Genomic DNA, 20,950 nt, shown 5'->3' with positions numbered 1-20,950 from the left:
CACAGATGTGTTGCTAGGGAGAAACAACAGTGAATTTGGCAAATAGTGTACAAGTGTAAAGTTCACTACATACTAAACAGGTTTAATTTCAAATATAGATATATTAAAGCTGTATAATAATCATATTTGATGAGTTTACCTCCGCCATTATATTGGTTGCTAGGCAACAGAATAAACGAGCTAGACTCAAAATTTAAATATTTTAGAAGGTCTATGGTATAGACTTACAACATGACAAATTAAATGAAATTTAGGGGTGGGCCAAAAATGGCCCTTATAGTCCTTTATAGTCCTTTGTCTTACATCATCTTTTTAATTCAGATTCTTGTTGTATTGTGCAATTACACATACATTTTCGCCCAAATGTGACAACACTGGACCAAATTCAAAGAAAATTGTTGTAAAAGGAAAGATATGTAGTATGAATGCCAATGAGGCAATTATTATAGAACGCCATGACTGCCTTATGTTGATGATCATCATTATATGCAGTGGATAGAGCATTATATGCGGTGGTTAGAACATTATATGCAGTGGTCAGAACATTATACGAGGTGATGATCAGTGATTGATGTCGTGCAATTAATGTAAATCGATTGAAAACTTTATCAGAAAAAAAAACCGCCTGCAATTGTCTGCAAATTGGACAGACATAATGTAAGAGCCGATTATGGCCTCAAATTTCAGGTTCATCTAAAGAAAGATTTTGGACATTTTTTAAACACTTAAGTGTCTATTGCAATTGATTTGATTAGTTTTTGTGAAAGATTTTAACTGATTTAGTCATTAAAAACGCTCCGATTCAAGCTTAAATATGAAACATCTATCTAATATGCAAAACAAATGTCACTTTTCAAATAGTTTTTGTCAAAAATGAAAGTGGCCGCATCCGTGTTCATCCTCAACCTTTATATATGTTATGTATTATCGTCAAATACAACTTACATTTCAGTATTATAAATGATCATTTAGGACGGAAACCATCTAAAATTTAACTAAAATGCTAAAATTGTGAAGATTTCAGTAATTTAGCATGACTTTATGATGCTAGTACCCGATATATGTGCATTATATTGTCAAAAACAGACCATATTTAAGTAGCAGAAGCATTATACTTTCCAATGAATAGCTATAAGATTTCAATTTCACAATTTTGTAAAACTGTAATATTTTGGGGCCAAAAAGGGGTCTTACTGAACATACTCCTTTATGGGAAGTTCATTCCGAACGCATGGCATAATGTAAGTAAAATGGAGATAAATAATAATGAAATATCAAAGGACAATTTGTATACTTCAATCCTCGAGTTCATTTCCTACTGAAGAACTATAGTTATTTATAATCTATATTCAGTTTAAAAAGAATAAAATAAATTTTGAATGAAATAGTCAGCCGTCGATAATTAGGATCTAAGTCCCATATCTCGCTTATATATGTCATGATAGAGCCATTATTTGGGTTCGATTTTCAGAAATACGCATTTTTACATCATTTTTAGTATCTATATAACAGATATGCAGTTTAATTGTAGGTTCCATCCATTTTATCCAACTTTTACAATCTTTTTAGCACGAATAAAGCCTTTTTTTTAATGAGCAGCAGCCTTATATCAAAATACATGTATAAACTTTCATTAAGAGATTTACCCGTTTCCAGACCCATTTCAACATTTTTATTGATAGTTATCATCTCTTTATCAATCCATCGGAAAATGGGAGTTTGGAAGAGGATAAAGTGTTAACTACGTTTGTATGTCAGTCTGTCACAGTTAAGTGTTGCAGTAAGGTCAAGGTCGAAACACACTTTGATTCAAAGAAGAATGATTTACTATTAGTGCAGACATCTTGGATACTAGTAGTAACGAATGTCCATGTAAAGATGGATCATCTCGACCTGATTTAAGTCTGGTTAAGTTTGCGCACATATTTGATAAAAACAAAGGACCTTGATAAAAAGTTGGTCGCCTCGACCTATATTTTACACATGAATGATTAAAATTTGTGTTAAGGTCCAGATGAAAGCAAAACAAGAAATTAAAGGAGAAATAGTGTTTGTTACTGAGCACTCCTTTTAAAATCCGCATACAAATTTTGTCACCTCAACACACAAAAAAAGCACTCGCCACTCGTTATTATGTCTCTTAATGGAGAACTATTGTTTTAATGTGAATTTTCTTGATGTTATTGCTGTTCTAATTCTTCTCTAACACCAGCTTGTCTTGTTGCTATAGTTTTTTTATACTCATATTTTCCGTATCCTATGATAGGATCCATGTTAGAAGTTGAAAATTTCATATCTGAATATTTTTTGTTATCTGGAAACTTTACTTTTGATGGTGGCTTGTGATTGTTTCTGTTGGGCTTCATTCTCCTGTTTAAGTTTCACTGACGGAGTAAAAAGAGGAAAATTGTCGAAACTTTTTGCATTTTTATATATTGCTTAGTCCGAATTATATAGTTACGCTCGATGTTGGTGTCGTTTTCTGATTTCATGTATCTCTGACCAATAATCGGCTTAAAATCAGAAAAATACCGGGAATATCAAATGTTTTTTTGTGTTAAAATCTTCGGAGCACTTAAATGGACATCTATGAGAAAACCATGCAGATGGTGCTCCATGCAAAGTTGTTTGATTTTGATGAAACTTTGCTGACATGTTCAGGTTGACCTCATATGAAAGTCATGCAAGTTTGAAGCCCTTACATTGCTGGTAACCATGGCAACGATATGGATTTAGGGTATTTTCGAGTTTATTTATAGATGCATTTACTGAAATGCATAGATTTCATAAATTTCTCAAATAGAAATAAATACTATAATACTTCTGAGTGTTTAAATACTTTAATAGCACAGATAGGATGTGTATGAAGTATAAATCACACAATTTTATTAAACATAATGATATATATAGAAAATAAGGGTGTGGCAAAACACATAAAATGATAAAAAATATGGCCTTTTCATCAAATAACACTAAAACAGACAATACAGCCCAAAAGTCGCTTTAATTTACCCTAAATTTCAGAAATGCTTTGCATTTTCTTTGGTTCAAAATATTTTGAAGGGATTTCGGTTGCAAATTAATTTTACAGATTTTATTGATAATTTAGATAGCCTCTTCCCCTTTTTTGTATTTTCGCAATAAATTGAGGAAAGTCTCATATTTTAATGAAACCAAGCATTCAAAAATAAATACTTGAATTATACAGATTGTAACATGCAATATAGGTAAATCAAATAGAAAATTCAAAGTGAAATGGATTTTTGTGTCACAAACAATAGTAAGTATAGGCTTAAAAAAAGGGGGGGGGGGGGGAAGCTGCCAAACACAATTTTTTTTGGTATTTTTTTTTATTCCAAATTCCTTTAGTACACTTGTCCCTATTACTTTAAAGAGTAAAATCCATTCATTTCTTCCTAGTAATCCAATTTTTGGTTATTGCAGCTTGCTAATTACAAAAGTTGTATTCTGGTTACTGAAAAATGATATGAAATTCAATGTCAAGTTCATCATATTGAAAAATCTTAAGTATTGACATTCAGAAGTTGTGTCTGACAGGTAAACAAAATTAAGAGACGTTGCAACCTTTTACTTGCATGCTGGTTACCATATAAGTCATTTTGATCATGAGTACCTGAGACAGTGTGGATAAAATCTGAATTTCTATTGTACAAAGGGAGATAATCCAATAAAAATGCTGATTTTTAAAACCTTAAAATTGCATATACATATTAATTTAAACTAACATACACTTCATCAATTTAATAAAATATAAACTAATCTCTCCTTGGTTATCTGGAGAAAGAGTTAATAGTGCATTTGAGCATATACTATTGGTTTGCTTTTGTTGTAGTACTTTCTAAAATTCTCCTAAAAAAATGTCTAAATTTATAAATTCTCTTTTAGCATTGATAAATTTTTAAATATTTTAATCTGTATAAATGATCATAAATGTTATTATTTTTTTATAGCAGTAGTATTATATTTAACAATCAATGAAGATGATACAATAACACTAAATGGTGCTTACATGCAAGAATAAGATTATTATAAACATACATAAAAGTTGATTCGAATTGACTTAAAAGTTAATTTCGAATTGACTTAGCAGCACAAGACAATTATTGCATTAGGTATGGAATTTAGGGAAGTATTAAATTGTTTCCATACTATCTTATAAGAATTTACATACATGTAACTACATGAACTATGAAAGGTAATTTACTAATAATTCAGTCAATAAAACTAGTTAGTCAATCTAAGAAACAATTTCTGACAAATGAAAATATTATTATGTTTATCAAATGGCCAAGTAGATTCGTAATCTTCTTGAGTGTCTTCAATACTGATGACCTTTTATTACAGAAGTAATTTTAGACTTCTTATTCGCTGATGAGAAAGCCTTGCTGATGGTGAGACAGTGAGAACATTCTATTTCCTAGCAAATATCTCTCTCTTCTCATTTGTGTTGCAACTGTGTGTTGACTTGGTGGTTTTCAAGACTTCAGCGAGATTCACATTGCCGTTTTTTTCCTTTTTTCAAAGCATATGAGTTCCATTTCAATTTATTTTTATTTGAGCTTGCAATTTTTTAACAACAACAGGAAAAATCAAAGACAGATCAGAGCCTTATTCAAGTATCAGTAATATTATCTAAGTTTTTCTTTATCATAAACATGTTTATCAACAAAAATGTGTCTCAGTAATCAGTCTTCTTTCATGAACTCCACTTATTTTTGGATCACCAAATGTCTGTAAAAAATAATAAGAAAACAATTGTTATCCATTAAATGATTGAAATTTCCTAAAAAGAAATTACTTATTAACTTTGTCTTAGTGTAAAATGTGTTTCGATTATCACAACTCTGACATTCCAGTACATAGAATAAGAAATAAAGTATACTAGCTAAAAATGGACCTAAATTAGATTTTTTTCTTATTCCAAGCTGCAGCAAACTTAATTTTAATGAAGTTAATTTTACAGATTTCATCTTGTATTTATGACGTTATGACAATACAAAAATAGGGAGATGAGTATTGATTGCAAATGAGACAAATATCCACAAAAGTTCAAATGAAATGAATGCCTCTGTACAACCTTCAACAATGAGAATAAAACAGCTCAAGGGTACATTCTATTACAAATGCAGAGATTGCATCTTCATCAGGTGTGGGGGGGGGAACACTATATAGACACTACATTCAAACTTGATTCACATGATACAGTTCAGAATTTGGATTGTGATGAATTATTAGACACATCATACATGTAGGTTTCTGACACAGAATAAATCTGGTAAAAGAACTGATGATTTTGAAATTGGACTTGTGTCAATATCCAAAATCTAAAGTCTAAAAGACATGATTAGATTTATCATATCAAAGAACCCCATATATGCAATCTTTAAACAAAGTTTAAGTTTGGACCCCAATTTGAATCAACTTGAAAACTGAGCCCAAATCATAAATCTAAACATGCTAAATGCATGATAACATTTAGCATAGAAAAAAAAACTTCAATAATATTTTAATAAACTAACAAAGGTTTTTTTTTTTTTTTTTTTTTATCTTTTTTGCAATTTGAAAACGAATATTAAAAATCTAAACATATAAGAAGTATTTAACCCAAAAAAGTACAATACACCATTTAATTTTGCATAATATCAAAGAACACCAATTATTCAATTGTTTTATGAAATCAAGTTTAACTTTGGACCCTTTTGACCCTATAGCTGATATAGACCAATTTAAAAACAAGCCAAAACATTTGAAATTGGTAAAACAATAAGCATTGGAAACAAATATATAATTAATTTTACAGCTAATTTCCTAAGGCATGTAAATCTAAGACTTCAGTTAGCTTGCATGATTTGTTTGTATATTGTACAATTGCAATTGACAATAACGTCTAATCAAAGTTAAAAGTACTCCATAAAGGTTCCAATATGCCTATATTTATTGTTTGAAGATATCAACCTTAATTACAAAGCTTGAATCAATATTTATACAAACAGAGCAAGCAAACCTACCAAAGTTTTACTCTACACGCATTAGGAAAATAGCTGTAATAATGGTAAAAGTGTTTTTTTCAAAAATGAAAAATACAAATGTAGTCTTCATGTTTACCATAAATGCATGTATACTATAAATGAGGATCTCAGTGTCAAGCTGACAAGAACACATATTTTTTTCTAGGTTTAATTCTCATAAAGAGAACAATTCCAATGTTGAGTAATGAAAATATTGTTGTGTAAATTGTACTGATATGACCCTTAATTGATCATAAAATAATAATTTGAGTGTTCTTAGTGTTAATTTTACTTTTTGTTTACCAGATTGAACTTTTAAAATTGAACGGTTAATCTAATTTATTGATTATTTATCATGTTTTTACAATAATAAATGTAACTGGTCAATTTCCAATTTCTATATATATGATTATATTTCACAAATAATGCCACAACACAGGTCTTATTTGCTGTCTATTTAGTAGTCTCTTGTTATGACTTGTTTGATTCATTTTTTTATCAACTATATCATATATTTACCTATATGATCTCTATCATATCTGCTTTCATTTTAACATTATTTTTGTGCTTTTCCATCTTCAACATTAACCTGTTGATAAGAAATAAAATATTGTATATTTGTACATTTGCATGATCAGTACAGTGAGTTACATCTACATGTACATTGTACATTAAGTTGGCTTAACATAATGCATTGGTTCATTAAAAAAAAAGTTTTGTAGATATGATAATTAATTTGTGTAAATGTCATAAATGCTATGATATCAAGTAATTCATTTCTTCAGTATTGTTATTTTGTATTTGTTTTATCTGAGTAATCTGTAATGTTATAATCTCATGTTGCCCGTTCTGGGCCCTTTAATTTGGAATACATTTGTAAGCATATTCTATTCAGATTCTATTTTATTAACGATAGAAGTAAAGACATGTACAAGTTCTCTAAATTCCATGTTTATAACTGTGATACATGACCTGCACTAAGGAAATGTAAAGAAAAAGTCTCACAGTAACCAATTTTTAGAGAGAAAAAAACCCAGCTCATAGTCTGCAAAACATTTTTTTGAGTTTGAGAACCATATATTGTATCAATCTAGCTGCATTGTACAATGTACATGTAGTAAAGGAATGAATAAAGACAGCAAATTCACAACTCTTTGGGAGCTATATTGTGACTTTAACAGTGCTTAGTCAAAACCTGTCATGTAATTTATACTTGTTTCTGGTTTCTCCTTTTTTTATATAGATTAGACCATTGATTTTCCTGTTCGAAGGGTTTTACACTAGTAATTTAGGGATCCTTTATCATGTTTATAGCTTGTTGTTCCGTGTGAGCCAAGGCTCTGTGTTGAAGGCCATACATTGACCTATAACGGTTTACTTTTATAAATTGTTATTTGGGAGGATAGTTGTCTCATTGGCACTCATACCACATCTTCCTATATCTATCTACTGAATGTTTTCTATTTCAATGGGTTGTATTTTAAAAAAAAAAGGGATTTGAAGCAACCATTATTTTTAAATTAGGAGAGAAAAAAACAGAGTCAATGGACTCTATTGACAATTTGGCAAACAAACTCAGGGCGAACAGACCTGATACCGGAGGGCTTTGTAATAGAATATATATTTTATCATGATTATTATAGATTTCTTGAGAGACTGAGAGAGAAAAAAGTTTTTCTATTAAAATTTAGAAGGTAAACACATAAATCTTTTAGTTTCAGAAGAATTTTAAATCATTATAAATGTATGTCAATGAAAATTAAATCAGTATTTGCTTCAAGAAAATTAAGTAAATTCCCCCCCCCTTTTTTCCCCCAAAGAGAAATGGTCTATGCTCTTCTTCCTATATTTATGTGTTGATGAGATGTTTCTACAGTAGGTCTTTTTATGGTGTCAAATTGCTTTTTCTAACCACAAAAAAAATTAACAAACTTACCAGAACCAACTGAAACTGTAAGTTTTGCATTGGAATTTCCGTTGCTAGATTTGGAAGGGTCATGAAAGGATGGCAGCAACTCATTTTGTCTTCTTGTCTACTGCAATCCAACTCCTGTCCATGTTTGCAGCATATGTATTTTAAAATGTGAGTCTGAAACCTAGACATGATAGTGATAGTCTAGCCTCATGTCATGAGTCATGTCTAGACTATCTGATCAGGATCAGACTTATCCCAGTGGCAGTGAGAATGTCTTTGCCACATGGTTTCCTATGTCTTTGTTAATACACTCTTTCAATAAAAATAAGTTTTTGGCTACACCATATTCATCAAAAATAACATTATTTCCTATCCTTCTGCACATTTGTTGATTTCCCTCCTTCTGTTATTGACACTGAATCTACCTTTTATTGTGAAGAGTTTTACAAAGGGAGATAATTTTAGCTATATTTTTCAGTTTTTCATCTTTTAATCAAATAAGCTTATATCAATTTGCAACCAAAATCCCGTTAAGGAATACTAGTTTGTAGTGAACCATAACATTTAACCAATTTTTTTTTCAATTTGAGTGACTTTTGAGGTTTTATGGACATTTTCAGTATAGGCTGAATTCAAATTTAAAAAAAAAACACAATTATGTCAATAAAAATAAAAACAAAAATAAAGGTTGAAATAAGATCCAAATTACAGTTTATTTTAGTAGAAAGTCTGAATTTTAAGGCGAAACAATTTTTTTTGTCATATAATACTTTGAACTATTCAATAATAAAAAAAAAAAAATGTCCATTTTTTAACAATATTTTCCAGCAAATTTGGTACTAAACTAGAATTGCCCTGTATTCACATAATTTGAGATAAATTGTCATTTTTTAACCATAGAACTATTAGATGTCCTTAATACTTTACTAGGAACCCAAAATCAGCTGAAAATTCCACAACCCCTTTCATAATTTTTTTTTGATTTTGCATGGTTTTCTCGTATACATCCATTTAAAACATTATTTTTACGGTGGCTTATTAGTAATTATTAACTTTTGTCAATAAGCTTTCCAAATACAAACGAGACAAATCATATGTTTTTGCGTGTAGACGGGTAACATACTAATATTGTTGTTGAGGGTTCCTCCAATTTCGGATACCCACAAGTAAATAAAATATAAAAATTGGTAAGCAGGTCACGGTTTGACCAGTGGGTTTGACCCCAAGTTTATCAGCAACAATAGAGTCACGTGACCGTTAAAATTCAGTAAAAAAACGGATGAGACAAACCTCATTTTAACTTACTGAATACTATTGTCGTAATAAAAACTTATTGACCTAACTAATCTTGAGTATCCATAGTTTATTCTCGTCAAAGCTCACACATCAAATCAAAGTCCTTTATTCTTTATTTTATCTCCTGAACGAAAAATCTAAATATTTACGAGGAAACTAAAAATGATGGGCTGAATTTAAATTAAATAAAGCATCTCATTAAGACAAACACTCGATATGAATATCTCGGCAATAGAATGTTGGATACGCAAACGTCAAATTGATTTCAAACCGAAGCGGTGGTTTTTATGCCGATTTGTGCAAGTGGTTATCTCCCCTTAATAGAATAGAATAGAATAGAATAGAATATTTTATTTACCAAATTAGGGCCCCAGGAGGGCATATGATACAGACAATATTATTATAAACAATAACATATGCAATACACACACAGTAAAGATATGTAACAAGTGTTATAAAAATAATAAAATAAAATAATATAACACAGAAAATACACTCAACGAAATAGTAGCAATGTATTATTATTCAATGAATACTATGTTGAAAATGACTCAAGTGCACCCGGTAAGTGTATCTTCACTTTGAGAAGACAAACATGAGGCATTAGTAGTTTGTGCGGAGAAATGTCAATATATAAAAATACAAAAAAATACAAAAAGAACCCAATAAAAAACAAAGCAATTAAGCACTCCCACATTTGACTATGAGGTATACTGCAAATAACAAAGTTTATTTAATAAAGGATATTTAATATGACTTATCTGCAGAAAGCACCAAGAGTCGGTGCTTAAAGGGGAGTCCCTACTTGTACTTAATGCAGATGAGTCAAGCTCCTTAATTATTGAAAATATATTTTTAAAACATATTTCTAAGATTATAGATTCTGTGTCCAGCCAGCAAAGATCATCAAGGGACGGTGCCAAAGAATTTGAAATTCTTCTTATGATCTGTGCAGGCTTAACAGGGTATCCAAATTCATATTAAAGAGTTATAATGAATTAGTTATTGCAGATTAAGTTGTACTTTAATTCTTAAGTATCTTCTATATATTTGTAAAATGCAAATAGTACATTAGGATCCTCATTATTCATTATCCAAATTAATTTGTTATCAATATTTAAATTTTGAAAGTTTGGACATGATTTTAATATATTTTGCATCATTTCCTCTCTTTTTAATAAATGAGTGTCACATTTAAATAAAAAATGAACTTCATCCTCAACCTCACCTGAGGTGCACCTGAGACAAATTCGGTTTTGTCGAAGAGTACCCTGGTATCTACCAGATTCAATTTGCAATTTGTGAGCAGATATTCTTAATCTAGTAATACATTTCCTTTGCTCAAAATGTCGAATTATTGACAAATAATTTTCAAAACCATAGTTGCACTTGAATGTTACATAAGTTCGTAGTTTACCATCTTTATGTTTGTCTAGCTGTTTTTTCCACAATGCAGTATAGTATCCCTTAATATCACCAGTCAAAAATAAAAACCCAGCAAAATGCATAAAAATTAAAAAAGGAGTTTACTTTACAAAAATTAGAAAGAAAATAAACGAAACTCGATTTATAACTATGTTATGATAATATAAAGAAGAGATACTTCCCCCTATTTTTCAGAGAAGGACTAATTAAATGTAAATATTAAAAGACAAAATATTACTGCAGTATTAAAAAAAAAAAACAATTCAGAAATGTGGATAATGACACCTACATGTAAAATTAAAAACCTAGCTATATTGAAAGAAATTAGATCTGGCGGATGAAATATACTACATGCAGAATTTTTTTTAAACACTTCTGATTATATTTAATGCAATAAAACATAGTTTATACAATTTCAATAATCTTTCTGAAAATTGATATAATTATTAAATAAATAGTACTGATCATATATATTTTATATTCTATAAAGTGTGACCAAGAGTCTCAACAAATTTCTTCAAATTAAGAGAGCCTTTAAACTCAAGCCTATGTTTCTTAGTTGAACAGTAAAATACAAAAAAGGGATTTATAAGTTTTATACCAAAAATATTGACAGAAATTCTGTAAAAAAAATATATGCTTTAAATTATAAGTGAAAGTGACACAATTTTGAATTTCAGAATCATTATTATTGTAAAATTAAACTATTAGATTAGCTTGCACAGTAGCCCTTTGTCTTATTTCTCAGGGTATTTTATAGATTATGAAAGTAAACTTTTTGGAAAAAATGGGGCTTCTTCTCTTGAACAGGTTGCTGTATCAGCTTCTTTAAATAATTACATATTTATAAACAAAGTATTGTATATATACTTTACCTGAATACTAGTAATAGGAAATGAAATGAAACTGGTGGGACAAATTTTGTGCATTTACTTCAATAAATGATCAAAGATGCTTAAATTTGACAAGAATTTGCCATTTGAATAAATTCAATTTTGTAAGACGACATCTCTATGAATAAACTTCTTGTTTGGCTGACTTGGCTTGATAAGCTAGTTTTTGCTCTTATTACTATAAAATTGAGAATGGAAATATAGCTTACTAAGTAAAGAGATAATAATATAAGCAAGATTTTATTAACTGACCTTCATTTTCTTTTTTCATATATGTTTTTTTCCTACAGAATTTTCATTGCAATGCATTTTCTATTGCTATTTTTGTGCTTTTGTCCATCCATACAGTAGGCTATCAATAGTTTGTCAAATCTGTCAGAAATTTCCAAGACGTTTAGCTTTAAACGCAATAAAGAAGATCTTTGTTTGTTGTTTCACTTTTCCAATGTGTAAATTTTTACTATGCACATGACCCTGACACATATTTTGTTATAAACGTTACATGACGTATGTTGAAAAAAGAAAACAATGTCACCGTCAATTTGTGTAGGGGATCAAAAGGGGTTTTAGTTACTTTAAAATACAAGTATCGTATGGAATTGTGAAAATCCACAACTTTTAATCAAAATTTTTATTCATGTCTTTAATAAAATCAGTATTTTAGAGCACTTTGAAACAGGTACAATGAAAAGAAGCTAAACTTTACTGTTTTGAAGTAGACACGTAGCTAAAACCAGATAAAAATTGACATGGCTGGTGGTCACTAAAATTGATGTATAAAAGTAAAAAATGATGGCTTCAAAACAGTGCATAAATTTGAAATAGGTTTCCCGGTTTCATTTAAGATTATAACCGTTCTTTTCTGTATTTGGATACGCAAACGTCAAATTAGGAAAAATCGATTTTTTTGGCGAACAAAAAAGATGGCTATTTTTTTTTAGAACTGACAGGATAAAGGAATAGCAATAACAAGCTATTTTTTGTAATGTTTGTATGTCGTAAAGAAATTATATTGGTCACAAAACCTACAAATTTTAAAATTTAATTGAAATAAAAGCATGACAAGTTGCAAAAAATACTTTAAACGTCAATCTTTTAGCCGATTGATTTGGCGGACTTTTTGACGTTACGGACGACTGTAGCGCCACCTAATTAATTCCCCCTGCTATTGTTGCTGATAAAGCTTGACGACAACGGACGTTTCCAAGGACTTGCTTTCCAACTGTACCATTTGGAATAGGAACGTTAGTGCTTTGTGATGTCATATTTGTATGACGCAATCGACACCATTTTCGAATCGAGTAGACCTTGGAAAAAACCATTTCAGTTGGAAAGCAGGTCACGGTTTGACCCCAAGTTTATCAGCAACAATAGAGTCACGTGACCGTGAAAATTCAGTAAAAAAACGGATGAGACAAACCTCATTTTAACTCACTGAATACTATTGTCGCAATAAAAACTTATTGACCTAACTAATCTTGAGTATCCAAAGTTTATTCTCGTCAAAGCTCACACATCAAATCAAAGTCCTTTATTCTTTATTTTATCTGCAAACTTGGAGTTTGGGTGAAAATTGTCAAGTCTCCTGAACGAAAAATCTAAATATTTACGAGGAAACTAAAAATGATGGGCTGAATTTAAATTTAATAAAGCATCTCATTAAGACAAACACTCGATATGAATATCTCGGCAATAGAATGTTGGATACGCAAACGTCAAATTGATTTCAAACCGAAGCGGTGGTTTTTATGCCGATTTGTGCAAGTGGTTATCTCCCCTTAATATCACCAGTCAAAAATAAAAACCCAGCAAAATGCATAAAAATTAAAAAAAGGAGTTTACTTTACAAAAATTAGAAAGAAAATAAACGAAACTCGATTTATAACTATGTTATGATAATATAAAGAAGAGATACTTCCCCCTATTTTTCAGAGAAGGACTAAATGTAAATATTAAAAGACAAAATATTACTAAAAAAAACAATTCAGAAATGTGGATAATGACACCTATACATGTAAAATTAAAAACCTAGCTATATTGAAAGAAATTAGATCAGGCGGATGAAATATACTACATGTAATTTTTATATGTGGGATCATTCCTAGCAGAATTTTTTTATAAACACTTCTGATTATATTTAATGCAATAACACATAGTTTATACAATTTCAATAATCTTTCTGAAAATTGATATATTATAAAAATAGATAGTACTGATCATATATATTTTATATTCTATAAAATGTGACCAAGAGTCACAACAAATTTCTTCAAATTAAGTGAGCCTTTAAACTCAAGCCTATGTTTCTTAGTTGAACAGTAAAATACAAAAAAGGGATTTATAAGTTTTATACCAAAATATTGACAGAAATTCTGTAAATAAATATGCTTTAAATTATAAGTAAAAGTGACACAATTTTGAATTTCAGAATCATTATTATTGTAAAATTAAACTATTAGATTAGCTTGCACAGTAGCCCTTTGTCTTATTTCTCAGGGTATTTTATAGATTATGAAAGTAAACTTTTTGGAAAAAATGGGGCTTCTTCTCTTGAACAGGTTACTGTATCAGCTTCTTTAAATAATTACATATTTATAAACAAAGTTTTGTGTATATATTATACTTTACCTGAATACTAGTAATAGGAAATGAAATGAAACTGGTGTGACAAATTTTGTGCATTTTACTTCAATAATGATCAAAGATGCTTAAATTTGACAAGAATTTGCCATTTGAATAAATTCAATTTTGTAAGAATACATCTCTATGAATAAACTTCTTGTTTGGCTGACTTGGCTTGATAAGCTAGTTATTGACGGTAGGTGGCGCTGCTATCAGTTTGTTGTGAATTTTTACTCTCATAAAAAATAGTGTTTTTGGATGATTCCAGAGCTCAAAAAGGACGGAAAATTGTTGGATTTACCTATTATTCACAACTAATGACACGTTGGATTTTTGTATGGATTGAATTTTATTCTGAGATCGGTATTTACGTTCCATTCAACATTTGATCTAGCGGGGACCCTTGACGACGGAATAACAACAATTTTATCCTATTCTATGAATTCCATCATTATTTTGTAGACATATTTGTGAATTTTGTGTGATTTTATTTTAAGAATCAGATGGTATGAAAATGAAATAGACTTCAAGTTAGTTTTAACGATAAATCAGTGGAAAACTCCACTTGGACGATTTGTTTATATTAGTGACGTCATCAATTTATGTGCTCCTTTAATATGGCTGCCAAAAGACAAAATGTTGAGAAGAAGTAATCGAAATAGGAAAAGTAAGGATAGTTACAGTCCAGAATCTACTAAACAGGTAATACACACCCATAAAAACACAAATCAATGTAAAATATCCCTGTCCAATTCTTTTAATACTACATCAGACAGTGAAGAAGAAAAGTCGTATGCAATTTGCATCGGATGTGGTGAGGAAGAAAGTAAAGGCAAACGAAACTGGATTGAATGTGATAGGTGCCAGACTTGGTGGCATCTTAAATGTGCTGGAATAAATGAAAAAGACTCAATTAAATTTACCAAATATGACATTAGATTTACATGTGCCTTCTGTGTGATCAAAAATCAAAGAGTGATTAAAAGAGCAAAAAACATTATAGAAAATTCACTTGGTACAATATCTGAAAACAATAACAGTTTATGTAATAATTTATCACTTTCTGCATTGAATAGTCAAGACAGTATTTGTGAAAAAAAGGTGGACAAAAGTAAAACAGGTTTAGATGAAAACATAGTTATTATTGATAAAATTGAAAGTCCAAAAGACTTCTCAGATAGTAGAGAAATAAGAAAGGAAATATCAAAATACCCTAATCTTGATAAAAAAGTAAATTTTGCATATAGTCTTTCTAAAGGAGGGATTGCTCTACATTTTAAGGAAGAACACAAAGTAGTACAGGAAAATATCAATCACATTATACCAAATAATATCTTTGGTGGAAAAACAAACAATCACGTACCAGAATCTCATGCCAGAAATAGAGAAACAGTTGGATACATAAGAAACATACCCTTAAATTGTGATATATCTTCAATCAGACAGAAAATAAGTGATTTAACACAAGTTAAAATTGTTAAATTACAACAACTGAGATACTGGGACACAAAAAAGTGTATGCCTATAATTAAAATACAAGTTAATGTGCCAGAAGATTTAGAGACACTTATTAAATTTGGATACTTTAATCTAGCTCATGGGAAAAAAGATTCATTCGTGGAAAGAAGAAGAATCAACAAAGTCACCAGGTGTTTTAATTGTCATCGCTTTGGTCATAGTTCTAATAAGTGTACTTTTCAAAATAGATGCATCAATTGTGGACAAGAAGAATGTTCAAATCATAATAACTGTTCCAGCAAAACATTCTGTGCAAATTGTAAAGGAGACCATAAAGCTTCATCGTCTAAATGCCCAGTGTATTTACAGATTGTCAACAAGACAAAATTTCGCTCAGCTATATAAATATTACAACATGAAATTATTATTTATAAATGCTCAATCTTTTCGGACTGCTTTTGGGATTCATGATGTAATTGAAAAATATAATATAGATATTCTGTGTTTGAATGAAACATTTGAAACTGCTTCAACACCGGTAACTTACAAAGACTGGAAAGTATATTCCACCCCTCGAAAAGGCCAAGCCAGAGGTGGTTCAGCAATTTTAATTAAACCAAATCTAAATTTTGTTTGCAAGAGGAAATCAGAATATGAACTTGATACAATTGAAATGGTCTGTTTGGAAATTCAAGACAGATCTAATAAAATCTTTAATTTGTGGGTGCCGTATGTACCTCCAGAAAAAGCTGTTCTAATGAAAAGTTTATGTGATGCTGTGAAATTATCAAAATTAAAAAACTTGATCTTGCTAGGTGATTTCAATGCAAAGAGCCTTGAATGGAATAATGTCAAAGATAATAGTCATGGGCTAATACTAGAAGAATGCATGACAGAAAATTATTTAATTTGTGTAAATGATGGACAATATACAAGAAGAAACAGTCAAAGTGTAATTGACCTAGCAATTATTTCAGAAAACATATATAATGAAGTTAAAGATTGTATAACATTGACACATGAATCAGTTAAATCTGACCATATTGCTGTATATTTAGATGTAAAATCGGAGGAAAAGATTGAGGACAATCAAACAACAGAAGAAATCTGGAATTTAAAGAAAATTGATTGGAATAAATGGAAAAATACAACAAAGCAAATTTTTTCATCATTTGAATATGTCAATCGTGAAAAAACAGACGACTTATATAGACGGTTTGAAATTGAATTTGAAAAATGTATGGAAGATACAATACCTAAGATTGCTAAAAGAAAACTGATCTCCCATAGACATCCAGTTTGGTGGAATGAGGAAGTTAAGGATTTTAAAAGAAAACTTAATCAAGCCCAAAGACGATTTAAGTCTAGAAGTACCCCGGAAAATTTTCAAATTTTGAAAAATGCTGAATCAGAGTTTCAAGAGATTACAGAAAAGGCCCAAGAAGAATGGGGGGAACATTTAGGTGAAAAATTAACAAATGCTCGTACAGCCAAAGACAGATGGAATGCCTTCAAAAAAATGACAAAGAAAACAACAAATAATATTGTTTTACCCTTTATAGATTGTGATGGAAAGGTGCTGTTCAATGAACAATTGAAATGTGAAGAACTTGAGAAAACATACTTTAAAGGAAATCATCTGAAAACAAGCAGCTTTGATCAAACCCATTATGAAGAGATCATGAAGAAGTATAAGAACATCAGTGAAGAAATGTTTGACCAGGAAATGGAAGAAAAAGAATACAATGAACCAATAGATCCAGATGAACTAATAGGTGCCATTCAACGTTTAAAAAATGACACAGCACCTGGACCTGATCAAATTTTTTCAGAATTATTAATGAAGGCAGATGAAAGCTTATACAATGTGTTGTCATATGTGTTTAACAAATCTTGGGAAGAAGGAAAACTTCCAAAACCTTGGAAACTAGCAAATGTAAAATTTATAAGGAAAATGGGAAAGTCAACATATAATAACCCTTCTTCATATCGTCCAATTAGTCTCACAAGTATACTGGGTAAAGTTATGGAAAGAGTAGTAACATCTAGACTAGAAGGTTATATAGAGACCAACTCCATATTGGATCCAGAACAAGAAGGGTTTCGCCACTATCGCTCTACTGAAAATGCCTTGTTAAGTTTAACTCAAAACATCTTTAATGCCTTCAATAACAACGAATTTATATTAGCAGTCTTTATTGATCTTGAAAAAGCATACGACAGTGTTTGGAGGGAAGGACTTCTCACAAAACTTTATGATAACGGTGTTAAAGGTAACATCTGGAATTGGATTAACAATTTTTTAAAGGAAAGACAAGCAAGGTGTGTGATTAACAACCATAAAGGAAGCTGGTTTGAAACCAAAATAGGTCTCCCACAAGGATCAGTTATAGCTCCACTTCTTTTTAATATCTTTATCAAAGACATTTTTGCTAACCTATCATGTAAAAAGTGTAAATTTGCTGATGATGGTACTGTATGGATAAATGGAAAGAACTTGAATGACATGGAGAAACAGGTACAAAAGGATCTTAACATAATCCAGGATTGGACCAAAAAATGGAGAATTAATTTGAGTATTGAGAAAACAGAATATTGTATCTTTTCAAGGAATGGTCCAATAAAGAAAATGAATTTACAACTAGAAGGTAAATTGTTAAAATATAACTGTAATCCAAAAATATTAGGAGTCACGTTAGATGAAAAACTATCATTTCTCAAACACATCGAAAATGTGGAACAAAAGGCACATAAAGCAATTAGCCTACTTAGAATGATCAAAGGAGTTGCAAAAGTTTCTACAAAAATTCTACTTCAAATTTACCAAAGTATTGTCCTTTCCACCTTAGAATATGCAAGTAGTGTTTGGCAGACCTGTGAAACCAATATAACAGACAAACTGAACAAAATTCAACGAAAGGGATTAGCTATATGCCTTAATGTTACTCCAACATCAAGTGTAGAGACTTTGGAAGTAGTTTCTGGAATCCTACCAATACATCTGCGTAGAGAAGAAATTGCAACTCGTACACTTGCAAAAATTAATTCGTATGATATCTCCATTCCAATAAAACAAATCCTGGATGACTGGAAAACAATTGACATTCCTGAAAAATATGTATCTCCAGTGGGAAAAATGATTCTTCAGGCAGAAGACATGAAGGTATGTACAGGTGTTGATGTAAATGGTATAGAAGCAGAATTTGAGTTTAATGGGATACGAAGATATAAATCTCCTCCAGATTATTGGAAAAACCTTGGAAATTCCAAATCAAGATCAACAGACCAAAAAAATGTTGGAAAACTCATTATAATGGAAAAACTAAGTCATCTTCCTGCAAATTCATGTATAGCATTTACTGATGGGTCCTGTCTTGGTAGTCCTGGCCCTGTAGGAGCAGGTGCTGTCATCTTTCCATCAAATAATCAACCACAAATTGAAATTAGTAAAGCTGTATCCAAGAAAGGATCAATACTACTCGGAGAACTGATCGCCATTAAACTTGTTGTTGACCACTTTTTAATATCAGAAAACAGACAAAACACAGACTCAATTACACTTTTTTCAGATAGTCAGACCTCAATTGGAATTTTAACTTTAAACTGGAAATCAGAGAATTACATCAAAGTCATAAGAGAAATTAAGAAAAACATGAAAGTATTAAAGATGAATGGAATTCCATTAAATTTTGAATGGACACCTGGTCATGCTGATATCCAAGGAAATGACATTGCTGATTCACTGGCCAAAAAAGGAGCTAAAGAAGCTGAAAAAATAGAAGAACCATCAGAAGTAACCAGGCAGGATATAAAACGTGCAGCAAGAGAAAGTGTTTTAAGAAAATGGCAGAACCAATGGGAATCAAGTCAACGTGGCAGAAATTATTACAATTATCATCAAAATGTCTGTCAGAAAATACCAAAAGATTTACCATCCAAATGGTCGTTTTCAATTACTACTAGTTTGAGAACAGGTTATTGTGATCTAAATGATTATAAATCCAAAATTATACCATCATCAGACAAAAACTGTTCCTGTGGAGAGCCAGAAACTGTAGAACACTATCTTTTACATTGTTCTAACTATGAGGAGGCTAGAGAGAGAATGAGAACATCTATTTACTTTTTTACAGGAAATATACACATGGATTTAGACACCTTATTAGGAATCGATGAAGAAGACATTAATAGAGACAATCGAAATGAGATATTGTGCCATCTGGAAAATTATTTAACGGAGTCTGGTAGATTCAAAAACACTATACAGCAAAAAACACTATAAATCTATATCAAAATTAAGTCAAAATTTTTTAAGCAGCAGCCACAATTTCAATTAAGTACATGAGTGAACATTACATATATGTGAAGAAACTACAAAAGAGGAAACGTACACAAGTGTTTACAGTGTCATTTGGGACACTTACTAAAGACTAAAGTCTTATTACCATAAAATTGAGAATAGAAATATAGCTTACTATGTAAAGAGATAATAATATAAGCAAGATTTTATTAACTGACCTTCATTTTCTTTTTTCATATGTTTTTTTCCTACAGAATTTTCTTTGCAATGCATTTTCTATTGCTATTTTTGTGCTTTTGTCCATCCATACAGTAGGCTATCAATAATTTGTCAGATCTGTCAGAATTTTCCAAGACGTTTAGCTTTAAACGCAATAAAGAAGATCTTTGTTTGTTGTTTCACTTTTCCAATGTGTAAATTTTTACTATGCACATGACCCTGACACATATTTTGTTATAAACGTTACATGACGTATGTTGAAAAAAGAAAACAATGTCACCGTCAATTTGTGTAGGGGATCAAAAGGGGTTTTAGTTACTTTAAAATACAAGTATCGTATGGAATTGTGAAAATCCACAACTTTTAATCAAAATTTCATTCATGTCTTTAATAAAATCAGTATTTTAGAGCACTTTGAAACAGGTACAATGGAAAGAAGCTAAACTTTACTGTTTTGAAGTAGAAACGTAGATAAAACCAGATAAAAATTGACATGGCTGGTGGTCACTAAAATTGATGTATAAAAGTAAAAAATGATGGCTTCAAAACAGTGTATAAATTTGAAATAGGTTTCCCGGTTTCATTTAAGATTATAACCGTTCTTTTCTGTATTTGGATACGCAAACGTCAAATTAGGAAAAATCGATTTTTTTGGCGAACAAAAAAGATGGCTATATTTTTTTTAGAACGGACAGGATAAAGGAATAGCAATAACAAGCTATTTTTTGTAATGTTTTTATGTCGTAAAGAAATTATATTGGTCACAAAACCTACAAATTTTAAAATTTAATTG

The 20,950-nt window shown here is 30.3% G+C and overlaps 1 protein-coding gene and 1 long non-coding RNA gene across 2 annotated transcripts; one reads left to right on the top strand and one right to left on the bottom strand.

The window, feature by feature from the left end:
- Nucleotides 1-2,821: 2,821 nt before the first annotated feature.
- On the bottom strand, nt 2,822-8,471 carry LOC143047292 (uncharacterized). Its single transcript, XR_012969481.1, has 3 exons — nt 7,966-8,471; nt 6,549-6,618; nt 2,822-4,752 (listed from the first exon to the last, which is right to left on the bottom strand). It is a non-coding gene; the product is annotated as an uncharacterized LOC143047292 (long non-coding RNA).
- A 7,582-nt stretch (nt 8,472-16,053) lies between these two features.
- Nucleotides 16,054-19,920, top strand: LOC143048906 (uncharacterized). The gene has a single exon (XM_076222771.1). It carries the CDS (start codon nt 16,054-16,056, stop codon nt 19,918-19,920), a length of 3,867 nt encoding a protein of 1,288 aa, XP_076078886.1.
- Nucleotides 19,921-20,950: the final 1,030 nt, after the last annotated feature.

This window comes from Mytilus galloprovincialis, chromosome 10 (genome assembly GCF_965363235.1).
Source record: "Mytilus galloprovincialis chromosome 10, xbMytGall1.hap1.1, whole genome shotgun sequence".
Taxonomy (NCBI): Eukaryota; Metazoa; Mollusca; class Bivalvia; order Mytilida; family Mytilidae; genus Mytilus; species Mytilus galloprovincialis.
Note: the sequence above shows the minus strand (reverse complement) of the source record. Positions and strands in the feature narration are given on the sequence as shown.

Excerpts from the sequence above, each read along its gene's own strand:
- LOC143048906 (XM_076222771.1), top strand. The coding sequence starts at position 16,054 with ATGAAATTATTATTTATAAATGCTCAATCTTTTCGGACTGCTTTTGGG.